At 48.1% G+C, this 12923-nt stretch overlaps 1 protein-coding gene across 2 annotated transcripts; it reads right to left on the bottom strand.

Moving 5' to 3' along the window:
• Nucleotides 1-286: 286 nt before the first annotated feature.
• On the bottom strand, nucleotides 287-12404 carry Chmp7 (charged multivesicular body protein 7). 2 transcript variants are annotated; one of them, XM_046447696.2, is made up of 10 exons: nucleotides 12029-12404; nucleotides 9982-10153; nucleotides 4523-4708; nucleotides 4283-4416; nucleotides 3490-3538; nucleotides 3154-3273; nucleotides 2797-2895; nucleotides 2549-2609; nucleotides 1919-2098; nucleotides 287-1690 (listed from the first exon to the last, which is right to left on the bottom strand). In XM_046447696.2, the coding sequence occupies exons 1-10, from the start codon at nucleotides 12325-12327 to the stop codon at nucleotides 1638-1640; spliced, it is 1353 nt and encodes a 450-aa protein (XP_046303652.1). In that variant the 5' UTR covers nucleotides 12328-12404; the 3' UTR covers nucleotides 287-1637. The 2 variants fall into 2 exon arrangements, with proteins under 2 accessions (XP_046303652.1, XP_058436402.1); XM_058580419.1 differs by lacking the exon at nucleotides 12029-12404 and adding an exon at nucleotides 11891-11910.
• Between the last annotated feature and the right edge of the window lie 519 nt (nucleotides 12405-12923).

The raw sequence follows: 12923 nt of genomic DNA, 5'->3' as shown, positions 1-12923 counted from the left end.
GTCATTCACCTAATGTAGATGAGGCTGTGGAAGACAAACATGACCCACGGATGGACTGGCAGCACACTCCACAGCCAAGAAGGCCAACCACAGAACCAGTCCCGCCCAGGGCAGCAAGGACCCATGAGGTCAGCCAGTTAGGCTAACTGGCTGTCCTGCAGCTTAGGGCTCACATTCCCCTGTGGCAGTAGGTGGAAGAACCAAAGTGCAGCTCCATGGGGAGCCAGGGTACGCAGGAAGGCACAGGAAACTTGATACGACCTAAAGAAGAGACAAGGACAAACACTGGGGTTTTCTCTTTTAATTATTTACCAGATAAAAAAGAAGAAAATAGTGATTGTTTCTCTTCACCCCCAACATTTCCGGTTACCAAGGTGGAGTGGGAGAGAAATGCGTTGATCAGTGATTGGAGCTCCTGGCCTGGAGCCAACTCCTCCACCCCAAGCAGGAGGGGCAGGGCAAAGGGTCCGGGCAGAATCCTTGTACCTGGGCAGCAGAGTGGCAGTGTGGCAGTCATCTTCTCTCCTCCTTGCCGGAGCATTCAGACCCTCTCCTGCCTGCCGCTCACAGCCCCTCCCCAACTCATCAAAGGAAGTGGGAAGATGGGACCATGAGGGGCAGGGACAGTGCAAAGCAGGGCCTGGGGAAGCACATGGCAGATCCGGCAGAGGGCCACAGCCGCCTGCTCCTATTGCACATCCTGGCTCAGATGCCCACCCTGAGCAGTGGTCTATGAAAATGCTTTCCAGATTTAAACAGGGAGTCTGTTGGTGTGTGCCAGGCTCAAGAGGGGAGGTCTGATATTGTGTGGAAGTTTTACCATGATGGGGACAAAGCAAAAACTTTGCGTCTTTAAAAAACATGGGCTTTAGACAACTCAGGAGCTCTGTAGTCACCTGGGCTTTTCCCCACTCACGTTTAAAAGAGCAAGAATAACCCTTCCCCAACAGCAGACCGTCTGCATACCATGGAAGAGGCGGTGTTCACCAACCACAGCAGCCCCCCACCAGCTGTCAGAACCCTGAGCCACTCAAGCATAGCCTCTTTTTCTGAACACCTGGAGAATCTGACAACCCTGGGAAAGAAATCTTGTACACTGTGTGTTTCTCCACGAAGCAGCTGCTATTAAGTCCCCCCAAATAAATCTTGTATTTGATTTTCATTTCCATCACCAGTGAAAATAGAATAGGACAGGAATAAGCTGTTTAACAGACATTACAACAGAATAAATCCCTCTCAAAAATCACGGGGCTGGGAGAGGACTGACTGATTTGGCAGAGCTGCACAACTTTCACCTTCATCGGCTGGAACATAGCTGGCGGGTGAAGACAAACCTAACTGAGCCAACGGCAAGAACTGCAGGCTATGAGACGACAGGTCAAACACAGAACTGTATAAATTGTGGCACTATAAAGATGAGAAGGCAGGTCCATGATACCAGCTGGAGCAAGGCTTTGGAGCATCGCTTCCAGAAACTCTCTGTCCTGTTGTAAGTGGGAGCATCCAGACACATCAGTGGTTCTCCTTCCTCCTCTTCCAATAAATTCTGAATGTTTCTCATTTAAATTACTATGTACACACACAAAGCTGGTCTCTCTTTTACATGAGGGTCCTTCGTTGAGGGTCCTTCAATGGCTTTAGAGAGCTGGTTCCAATTGCCTTTTTGGAGATTTACTGCTTGGGACCAAACCTGCAAAGAGAAGAAATACCAGCTCTATAAGAGGAAGATCTTTAAATGAAAACATCTTGGGCATTTAAGGGACTGAATCTTCATATAAATAATGAAACTCCCTTCTTTTTGGGGCCTAGTTACTGGTAAAATAGAATACGTGGACAGGAAGCCATCAGTCTGTGCCTGGTTCCCCTGTTAGCCAGAAGGTCATATGCCCACCAACAATCCTGTAGAAGAGCTCCATACCTCCCTCTGATAAGGACAGTTTCTCAAGTTCAGCTTCAAGTTCAGCATCCGAGATCCTAGGGTTAGGCACACTGTTGGTATAAAGCGTCTCGTGGGGGTTGTCAGGCAGGTCCAAAGGTTCTTTGGTGGTGTCCTGAAGGAGGATGTCCAATTCCTTCTCCAGTTCCTCACTGTCAAAATCTGGGAAGAATAGACAATATAAGAATATGATAACTCTGGGAGGGAATGCATTCGTGCATTCAGAACTGGGCTTATCAAAACCCAGCTCAGCTTACAAGATACCTCAGCCTCCTTGCAGGTTAAAAGAGTCACATGAATTGGGAGACAGATATGATTTTTCCATACGCAAAGCTAGGTATACTCTGCTAACCCCATGCAATTGACCCACTTCCCCTTATCCTTGAAGAAGGACCTGCCAGTCAGAAGGCTGTGAGTAAGGATCTGTGGATCAGAATAGCTGCTCAAGGATGAAATGGCAATTCTCTCTAACTGCTCCTGGATGACCCCAGAGGGGACTGCCAGCACCAGGAAAAGGGAGTCCATTGTCCTACCTGTCACACCACAAGGAAGCAAAGCCTCTCAGGAAGGAATAAAGGGAAAAAGGAAGGAAGGGGGACCTTATCAGCTTACCTAAACCATTGGTTACCCCACCAGCCAGAGTCTGAGAAACTTCGTCCTGGGTGTCACACAGCTGTAAGACACAAGTGTAAAGCCCTGAACTGGGAATGGTGGCTTAGAGCGTCACAAAGTCTTTAGGGAAAAATGTTTAGGATTACAAAGCATCTGAGAAATCCAGGAAAGGTTCTTCAAGGTCATAAGGTAATGAGGTTAGAAATCTGTCCTCTGAAGCATGTATCCCCCCCGGCCCCTTCCTGTACCTCCTGGATCTGATCCACGAGGCTCTCTGCCTTCTCCACTGTGACATCCTTCATGGAGAGCTTGAGGGCTCCCACCCCCGCCTGGTAGGCATTGAAAACCTAAAGAGAAGACCAAGCTATCAGTGCAAATGACAAACACTTGACAAAATACAGACAATACTTCTTCATCACCCAAGAGTGCTTTGGGGTTTTTCTGGCCACCCACTTAGGCCAAACTTCTGGACTGGGAAGGCAAAGGCAACCCTGGCCACACCCACAGAGAAGCCAGGTCTCTTCCCAACAGCATGGCCCTGGGGTGAGGATGAGCAGCGTGTGCCAGAGACCAGCCAGGTGCTGGTGCGGAGGGGATGTGGCTACCATCTGATCTGTCTGGGAGGCATAGATGCGGTCCAGGATGCCTTGAACAGTGTCCAGCTTGGCATGTAGGGCTTCAATGCGTTTCTCTGTCCGTTGCTTGGCCTTGAGAGACCTCAGTGCCTAGGAGACATGAAGACTTAGGTCAGGCTAGATGTGGCAGGTCAAAGGGCGAGAGACAGAGGGCCCCTCGCAGATCTTCCCAGGCCTACTGCTGTCTCGTTTATAAAACAGGCAGACCCTGTTCTCCTGACCCCAAGCATGCTGCGCTGTGAGCTGCTGGCACCTCTTGCTGCCAGCCTCAGATGCTGCCACGCAGGTGGAGGGGTCAGAACTCACCAACTGCTTCTTTCCTGCTCGGCATGCCCGGCGGGCTTCCTCTTTACACCTAGGAAGCAAAGGACAAATGAAAGGATTGTGCCACAGGACAGGTGGTGTGGTCCTGAAGAGTCCCTAAGAAGAGAACTGAGTGAAACTGATCTCAGATCTGAAGATCAAATCCCCATGGCCAGAACTATGGTGCCCAGCAGCCCCCTGCCAAACTCTGAGAGCAAATCAAGATGCAGCAGGTGTGTGTGGAAAGCAAGATGACCAAGGAGAAGCTGAAGCCCTCAGGGAGAAAACGTGTGAACATGTCGGGAGATGCAACCTAGGATGCATGCCTCCGCCTCCCCCCATGCCTACTTTTCTCTCACTGAGGCACAGAGTCACGGCTCTAACTCAATGTCTGTCTGTCCTCCTTTTAGGTGGGTGTCTGTTACGAGGGACCCCTGTACAGGTATCCCAGGGAGGGAGTAGGAGTCCCTCAGGGGAACCTCCACAAAGGCACAGACTTATCTTGCTCACCCACGTGTCCCATACCCTAAGATGATGCCAGCTGGATAAACGCCGGCTAACAGAACTCGGGCATGGAGAGGCATAAATAAGACATTAACAGTTACAATCTTTGGGGGAGGAACTGACTTATATTTCTCTCCTTGTGATACTCTGTGTTTTTTAAGTTTTTGCATTGAGCAATTAGTGCTTTTGTCATCAGTCAATAAATAACTAGGTTTTCTTTGCAAAGAGCCCCAAGACACCAATGTTCCAGGGCTCCACACCTGGCCCAGCCCTGCCTGGCTCAGGGAGTTACCTCTCGGCTTCCTGGGATAAGGACTCCACCTTTCGTGAGAGAAGCTGCTCACTCTGCATCAGCTGGTAGACCCCGACATCTACATCGTTGACAGGAGACACCTTGGCATGTGGCCCCCGGGCAAACTTCACAATCTGGAGACAGAGACAAATTACTGCAGCCCTTAGACACATGCTAAGAAATTTCCAAGCAGTCAGGGGGTGGGCATGTGCATGCAGATGAATGGATGCTCTTCCCTACCTTCTCCCCATTCTGCTCGAGGACAGTGACTCTCTTCTCCTTCTGCAGTTGCAGCAACACCAAGTAGAAGGTCCTCTCGTCTGGGCAGGAATTAGCACAGAGGGTGCTCAGCTCTGACAGGGCCACCACAGGGTGGGAGGAGAGGGGCGAGTGCTGGTACAGGCGGTAAACCTCCTCAGCCTTTTCCTGCAGGGAGAGCAAAGGGGCCCACAGGCCCTGGTCACTGCCGAAGAGGCAGCACGTGGTGACCCTGAGCTCCAGACCATGAAGACATCAGGCAAGAGCAGGAGGAGCAACCCCACCCCCACAATGTAGGAGAATCTTAAAAAGGAAAAAAGATGTGTGTGGTTTTCAACTTTGGAAGAAAGTTGGTGACTATATGAATGAAATGAGGCACATGAAACTGCTGGCACTTCCACCTGACACTTTACATTTCTGCTTCTCCCTGGTACTGTGGCTCCTCCAGTGAGGAATGGCGGTGGGAACTATGACAGAATGAGCCCTGAACTAGAGCTGAGCCCGACTTTCAGCCAGGCTGTGCGACTCTCACTGGTCATCAGCATCCCTTTCACACACCAAAGAGGGTGGATGAGATGATGCCCAAACCCCCTCCCATTCTAGTCTCTCCATTTTATCCCAACTGGAAATACTGCAACCAAACACAAATGCCACTGAGCCCATAGTCTTAAGGGAACAGTGGGTGAACAGGACGGAGACAATCAGTGAAAAGACTAAGAAATACAAGTTCCAAGAAAAAAAAAAGTCACTGTTTCTAGATGGGACAATTACTTCTTTAAACAAGTATTTGCTGATATATGTGTAGGGTGCTATGAAAATACAGAGAAGGAAATCTGGAGATTTGGAAATTTATTTTTTGGTACTGGGGATTGAGCCCAGATGCATTTTACCACTAAGCCACATCCCCAGTCCTTTTTATTTTGAGACAGGTCTCACTAAGTTGCTAAGGCTGGCCTTGAACTTGCAATCCTCCTGCCCCAGCCTTCTGAGTTGCTGTGATTACAGAGTGTGCCACTGCACCTGGCTGGAGGTTTCCTTTTAAAAAACTCTTGAGCAGAAGCTGAAAGGTGAGTAATCCCAAGGTGAAGTAGGTGGAGGGATACCTCAGGCAGCAACCATGAGCAAAGAAGTGTTGATGGGCTGTGTGTTCTTGTCTGGAGGAGAAGGCAGCGAGGGCAGAAGCACTTCTTTGCTATGCAGATAGAGTATCTTACACACCGTCCTTTGCTCTGCCAGTGATAGGCAGTCGCAGGACTGTCATGACTAGAGCAATGGAGCCAGCTGACAACTGAGAAGGACAGACTGTAGATTCAGGGTTAGAGGCTGGGAGAACATTGACACAAAGGAAGACGTGGGGCTGAAACATGTGGTAAACAGGGAAAGAGAAGAGGTAGATTCAAGCAAAATTTAAAAGAAAAAACTGGCAGTTCATGGTAACTAAGTACAGAAGGAAGAGGCCTAGGTTCCAACTTGAGTAACTGGTAGATGGGATGCTATTAACTAATAGCAAAAATTCAGGAAGGAAAGCCTATTTTAAAGGAAAGATAAAACATACCATTTTGGATATGTCTGGATGCCTGAGGGGTATCTAGGAAGATACATACAGCAGATAATGGGACATACAATCTGAAGCCCAGAGGAAACAGCAGGGGGACCAGGACAGCACAGAGAACGCTCAAAGTCCTCAGCACACAGCAGTAATCAAGATCCCAGGGTAAGTAAGACTACCCAAGGACACTCAGGGAGGAAAGTAACGAGCTGAAGAAGACCAACGGTCAAGGGTCAAGCCGTGAAGCGACCCACTACAGACCTAGCAGGGCTTCTTAGAAAGAAACAAGGAGCACCTGTGGTGTAAAGAACAGATTCAAGAAAAAGGGAAATTTTAAGAAAATGGTCAACAGCATCAAAGATAGAAGAAGAGTTTTTAGACAGAAAGTAAACTTTTCATTAGATTTGACTGTCCCAGAAGATAATAACCCTACAAAGCTACCGTGATAAGGAGTTTGGTGTCCATATATAAATCAATTAATGGTATACAGCATTAAAGGTACTAGAAAACTGCCTATTTGGAAAAACAAAGGGCTTTTCCTCACCATTCAGACAAAAAAAAAAAAAAAACCTCAAGTGTTGAAATCTAAACTGAAAAACAGTATAAAGTAATTAAAATAAAATATAAAAGAATATCTGATTAAGTTTGAGGCAAAAGATGCCTTCCTAAGCAGCAGACAGAATGGAAAATGTAAGAGCTCTAACTGCAGAAATATAAAAACTTGTGGATGATAAAAGTTTTAACAGTAATGTGGTTCTACCAAGTCTGAAGATTTATTTTTCTACCATAAATTAAAGGTAAGCAACAGACTGGGAAACAATATTTACATCCCTAATGCCAAATGTGTTTTAGGTATCTATCTCCAATACACAAAGAACTATAATTCAGGAAAAAAGACAAAACAATGTAACATAAAAAGGCAAAGGATATATGTGGGCGATTCACACAAGAAGTCAGTGGCTAGTAGACAGGTAAAGAGATGCTCAACTCACAAAGAGGAAGTAATTCTTTAAAATATTTATTTTTTAGTTGTAGTTGGACAAAATACCTTTACTTATTTATTTTTATGGGTGCTGAGGATCGAACCCAGGGCCTTGCATGTGCTAGGCAAGCACTCTACCGCTGAGCCACAACCCCAGCCCGAGGAAGTAATTTTGAAGGATTAATGTTACCCAGTGCTGATAAGAATGTGGGGAGACTGAGCTAAGACACTCTTGATCAAAGTTTAAATTACTACAAACTTAAAAAGTAATTGGACAATTTTTGTTAAAAAAGTAAAAAGTATGCATGCACTTCTAGAAATCCATTCTATGAAAATAAAAGTGCAGGTACACCAGATGTACACATAAGGCTGTCAAAGTGCATTTATTTTAATGGAAAAATGGAGAAAGAACTTGGAATAACTTACATGTCCACCTGTGGGGAAAGTATTACATAATGTGTAGCATATTACTACAATGATTTCAGAGCCATCAAAAAGAATGAAGTGGATCCATATTGTGTAGGACCTGGAAAGATGCTCATGGTATACTAAAGTGAAAAGAAGAAAAGCCAGGTGCAGACCAACTTCATTTCCAGGAAAAAATAAATGGAGTGAATATATACACATTCATTCATTCAACCAATATTTATTGACTGTCTACTATGCACCAGTCACAGTTCCAGGGTCCCGGAGAGTCTCCCTTCTAGTAGGAGAGTCAAGTGATAAACAAGTGAAAAAGTAAGGTTTTCCAGTTAGTGCTAAACTAACTCGGAAAAACAATACAGAGAGTAACAGAATCAATAAGACATATGTCTATAAGCACACACACAAACAAAGGAGAAAAGAACACGCCCAAAGAGACAGAAATGCAATGAACAAGAGGAAACTGTCAATTCCATGTACAGTTTTTTAAACAGCAAAGTCATGGGCAATTTTCACTTTTTTGTATTTTTTCAGCACTGTTTCAAAGAAAGTAAAAATTTACCCACTGTTTTCCATACCTGGACCTGGGAAAAAGCAATCTCCCTCATGAGCAGGGTTTCTTTCCATATCTAGACCCTTCTAAATCCAGATAAACCCCTTTCATTTCACAAATGTAAACAAGTCCCCATCCCCCAAGAGAAAACAGGAGTCATCATGAATATGAAAGCAGATGTCATCGAATGAGACGTAAAGTAATGTTGAGTGATGTGAAATGGACACACAATTAACAGTACTGTGGTTCTACAGAGTCTGAAGATTTATTTTTCTACCTAAATAGCTCTGAAAAATTACCGTAAGTTCTGAGAGAACTATGTTCTTCCCTATCCACCCCCATTCTTCACCTTTGCCCTCAAAAAGATTAGGACTCCAAAACCGTATCTGCGGAGCTCAGTGGATGCACCTCTGCTTGCTCCAGGTTGGAGAACATATGGGGTAAAGGCCTGAAAAGAGGACCTAAGCTTGGCCCAGAAACACCAATGCACCCTGCAGTCTCCATGGGGACAATGACTGAGGCCTGGGGAGGAGGCACCTGAGGCAAGAGAGCCTGAGGCAGGGGAGGGGTGAAGAAAATGTGGGCTGCACAGTAGAAAGTCACAAAGGACAGGGAAGACTGCTAGATTTCGGGATTTCCCCTCAGCATGAGGCAGACATCACAGGGGTCTGGTCAAGATGAGGGGAAATGGATGCTTCTCCTGGGATGGAGGTGGGGAATAGGGATTCTGCTGGCTCCAGCTGTGTGGAAACCTCCAGAGACTTGCAAAGGCTCTGAAGCTGGGCTTGAGTTTCAAAAATAAACCACGAGGGCAGCACACTTTCGTTACCTGGTGTTCAGTTAACTCTGTAACACAAACAAACTTAAAGGTTCCCACAACCTTGTCCATAGCAGTTTTGGCAAGAACAGGGATCATAAAAGAACCAATCTGTGATGGGAAAAGCTTGGTGGGTTTGGCAAATAAAGAAGGAGAGCATCAAAAGAGAAGGTGACGGAATATACAGAGCAAGTAGCTGACTGACGAGACACGTGACAAGAGGGGTAGGCAAAGACTCAAGGGCATGTGTGAACAGAGGAAGGCCACTTCCCCTCAGAGTGTAGGAGACAGAGGGCTTGGGAGGTTAAACTTGAGGAGGAAGAACAGAACACTGAAGCCCTGGGTGAAGAGTCCACAGAGTCGAAGGGCAAAGGATGGATGGGGAGCACTGGGGGGGGGGGGATGGGAGGGACCAAGAAAACTGGGCTGTAGAATGGCTTTGAGGGTGTCCCTACAGCTGGGGACCATGAATGGGGCCCCATCAGGGTGACAAGGACAGTGGGGCTGACTTAAGGCTGTGGATCTGCTGTGTGACTCCTGGTGTGGAACAAGAGTTGCTGCGGACACTGAGATGGCATTAGTTGGGCACTCAGTGTGGTTTGGCCTAGAGGCAAGAGTGGCCCAGGAGGAAGCTGCTGAGCGGGAGTCAAGAGGGCTCCAGGCACTGGCTGACTCTTGAGGGAGAGGAGCAGGATGGTGCAGGGGGCGCAGGGCAAGCCATGAGTAAGCTGGAAGCGGAAATGAGGAGATGCAGGGTGGGAAAGTAGAGCTAGTTTGCTGATTAGGGGTAAGCAAAATTGGAACTCACAGGGTTCTCAGAAATCCAGGGAATTTCTTGTCAGCAAACTACAAAAGGCAAAGCATTTCGTAAACTGTAGTTTATTGTTAATCCCTACAAATACCACAGCAATCGACTACTTGTTACTGACAATTCTTAGACAAAGTGTCATCCTTGAAACATAATAGTCTAACAAATACATAATGCTACCAAGTACAGGGCACTGGAAGTCAGGGAAACTCAGGTATCAACTCTGTCACCAGCTTAAAAAAAGACAGTCTTCTCCTAAGAATGTATGTGCAGGCTCCTGCCCCAGGTCTCTCCCTCTTGCATACGTACCTTGAGAAGCTCCACGGCCACAAGTACCTCCTCAGTTGGAAACTTGTTATCCCCCAGCATGTTAGAAAGAGTCCACTTGAGGGGCTTCAGCAGGAAGACTCCAACCCCCCAGGAGATCCAGCTGCTGTCCACACTGGCCATGAAATCTGACTCACGCTGCAGCTCCCCTCGACTGCAAGGAGAGAAGAAAATCATGAAGTAGCACTTCACGCAATGTTCCATTCCAGTCCCTAGTGGCCCCATAACCCACAAAGTGGAATTTTATCATCATCATAATGACCTTTTATTAGATGTCTACTCCGTGCAGCTACTGGAAGCAGCACTGTTTCTATTCCAGGGCTAGGCCTCACAACACTCTGCAGATAGATAGTGTCATCAGCATTTTAACTAATGAGGAAACTGAGGGTCTGAGACGGTAAGGAGAAAGTCAAATGGAAGCCATGATTTGTCTGGCTCCAGAAAACAAGCGCTTCACTGAGACTCCAGAGTCACAGGGAGCTACTGGGCCTGCACTGAGAGTTCCTTTCACAAACAGCTCAAAACAATCAAACGAAAACAATAATGATCACTGTCAAATGCAAAACAGAAGGAAGAAAACAATGATATACAGGGACAGGGCTTTCTGCTAGCTCTAAGCTAAGGTGGAAATGAGATGTGTTTCTTGGTACTGGTAACATAACAGCTGCTAAATTCACTGAACACTTGCCATGGTCAGTTGGATTTGAGCCCAACTGTCTGACCCTCAAGCAAAGTTAATTCCTATACTATGCTGCTTCCATGGGGAAATATCTCCCTCAGAATTTCTTCAGGTGTCAGACCCAATCAGGCACCAGGCAGCTTCAATCAGCAGTCAAAAGAGGGGGGCGCATCAAGATGTCAAAGGTCTCTGGACAGGAAGAGTTAGATGATTGTCCTTCTATTGTAGGAGGACCATTCTGGTCATATCCCTCAATGACTTCCTCAGCTACTGTCTGCACTGTTCTCCACTTTAGGCATGAAGCAAAATGTTTTCCACACCACTTTTTTTTTTTAAAGAGAATTTCAGAAAGACCTGCACATCAAGGTTGGCTAAGGAATGGTACTGGGAACAGGGGAAGGGAGACTGCTTGATCAGAAAGTGCAGCAAACTAAAAATGCATATCAGAGTTGACTTTCTCCTTTCTTTCACGGAGGGAGGATCCATGATAGGCTGCCTGGTCTAAGTATACATAAGGTGAAGTACAAATGATTTAAAATGTGAAGATCAGGGGTTCAGTCCTCTGTGTGTGTCCTAGCTGTGTGACTCTGAGTTCCTCAATCTCTATGACTCAATTTCCAAGATTCTTTGATGAGTATAATTATATCATCTTGCTGTAAGGCTCTTGAGATGGTCAGGTGAAATGGAATATGTAAAGTATCTGCATACCGTGAAGTGCTGTGCACCTACTAGAACTTAAGAATGTCACCTCCTCAGGTACCTCCAAAACACTGTGCCTGTCACACACTTATCGCCTACAGACCTCTTCAAGACCCTAGATATTCAGTGAAATCCTCACTCTCCTTTATGTCCTCTCTGTTCCAGTCTGTGCTGGGACAGGCCAGACACATGACCTGTGCCGGGGTTTGCTGGCAAGATCCCTAAAACCCTCTTCTCCATGAATTCTCTCTGCTTAGCTTTGACCTTCCTTGTTCAATGAATCCTGTTTCCTAGACCTTCGCTTCAGGGGTAACTCAATTTTGGAGGCCTTTAGGAAATAACTACCTAACGGGATTCCAGCCCTGACAAGTCATTGTCACCTCTGGTAGGCTGGTTTCTCATCTGAAACCCATCTTATCGGACTTCCCCGGCCTCTCGAAATCCCCCAGACCCTTATTCCTCTCCCTCCAAACATCCCCTCGCCCAGCCTTCTCCTTGTCTTCCTCCACTAACCGTACAGTGGGCGCCTACTCTGGGCCAGACCCCGAGCAGGGCGCGGTGCGCTGTCGAAGACAGGACCGGGTCCCGGGCCTCGGGGAGCCGCCCCCAGCCCGCCCCGCCCGCCCCGCCGCGGCCCGACCCGCCCCTCACCGCAGCAGGTCCTGCAGCACCGTGGCCAGCCCCAGCGGGACGCTGCCCTTGCGCTGAAAGGCCTCCTGCAAGTCCCGAAGACGCAGGCGCACCACCCCCTGGCGGCGGCTGTGGCTCAGCACCAACGGCGCCCAGAAGCCCATCTTGCTGTCCCAGTCGGTGCTGTTCACCTCGCGACTCCTCTTGAAGGCTGAGAACAGGAAGGACATACGCTCCTCATCCTCCTCCCACTCGGGGGGCAGAAGGCCCGCCGGGTCTCCCCCGGCCGGGGCCTCGGCCTCCCGCTCCGGGGACCACATCGGAACCTCAGCCCCGCCAAGGATCCGAACACAACCCCGGCCCAGGTCCCCTTCCGCCCTAGTTCCCTCCCGGCTTCCGTTCCTGGACTACCTCCTGCTCTGTCGTCACGTCACCGCCGCCCCCAACGTGAAATAAGTCCTGAAGAGACTCACGGCGCAGGCGTCGCTCAGTCCTCCCTTGGCCAGGAGGCGGGATGATGACGTTATCTTCGGAGAGACGCAAAGCGCTTGCGCCGATTCCTCCTTCCATGGTCTTTGTGCGGAAAGAAGGGCCTTGCGCAAGCGTAGTAATCACAGCGTCGGGCAAGCGAAAGTCGCCCCCACAGAAGGAGGGTTGCAGGTTTCAGGCACCTGGACTCCTGCCCGCGCCGGAGCCGCCAGGATCGGTTGTGGATCTCCAGCTGCGGATCTCGGGGTACCGCTCCCCGCCGGCAGTTCTTGCTTAGACCTTTCATGGTATTAGCGGATAAACAGAACTGTGTGTCACTTGAGCTCTGTGACAGAACGCACGCTCGTTTCTAGAGATGTTTGAAGTTCTGCCGCACTTGCTCCGGAGTGTGTCTGCATCCTACGGATCCTTTAGGGTTCGGCCCGAT

The sequence above is a fragment of the Marmota monax genome, unplaced genomic scaffold, assembly GCF_021218885.2.
Source record: "Marmota monax isolate L192 unplaced genomic scaffold, Marmota_monax_Labrador192_F-V1.1 WCK01_AAM20220418_F8-fsc00040, whole genome shotgun sequence".
Lineage (NCBI taxonomy): Eukaryota > Metazoa > Chordata > Mammalia > Rodentia > Sciuridae > Marmota > Marmota monax.
The sequence above is the reverse complement of the archived record's forward strand: the minus strand, read 5'-3'. Positions and strand labels throughout refer to the sequence as shown.

Excerpts from the sequence above, each read along its gene's own strand:
- Chmp7 (XM_046447696.2), bottom strand. The coding sequence starts at position 12,327 with ATGTGGTCCCCGGAGCGGGAGGCCGAGGCCCCGGCCGGGGGAGACCCG. Across the intron at positions 2,610-2,796 it reads TCGTGGATCAGATCCAGGAG|CTGTGTGACACCCAGGACGA; the intron begins GTACAGGAAGGG and ends TGTGTCTTACAG. Across the intron at positions 2,099-2,548 it reads TGGGGTAACCAATGGTTTAG|ATTTTGACAGTGAGGAACTG; the intron begins GTAAGCTGATAA and ends TATTCTTCCCAG.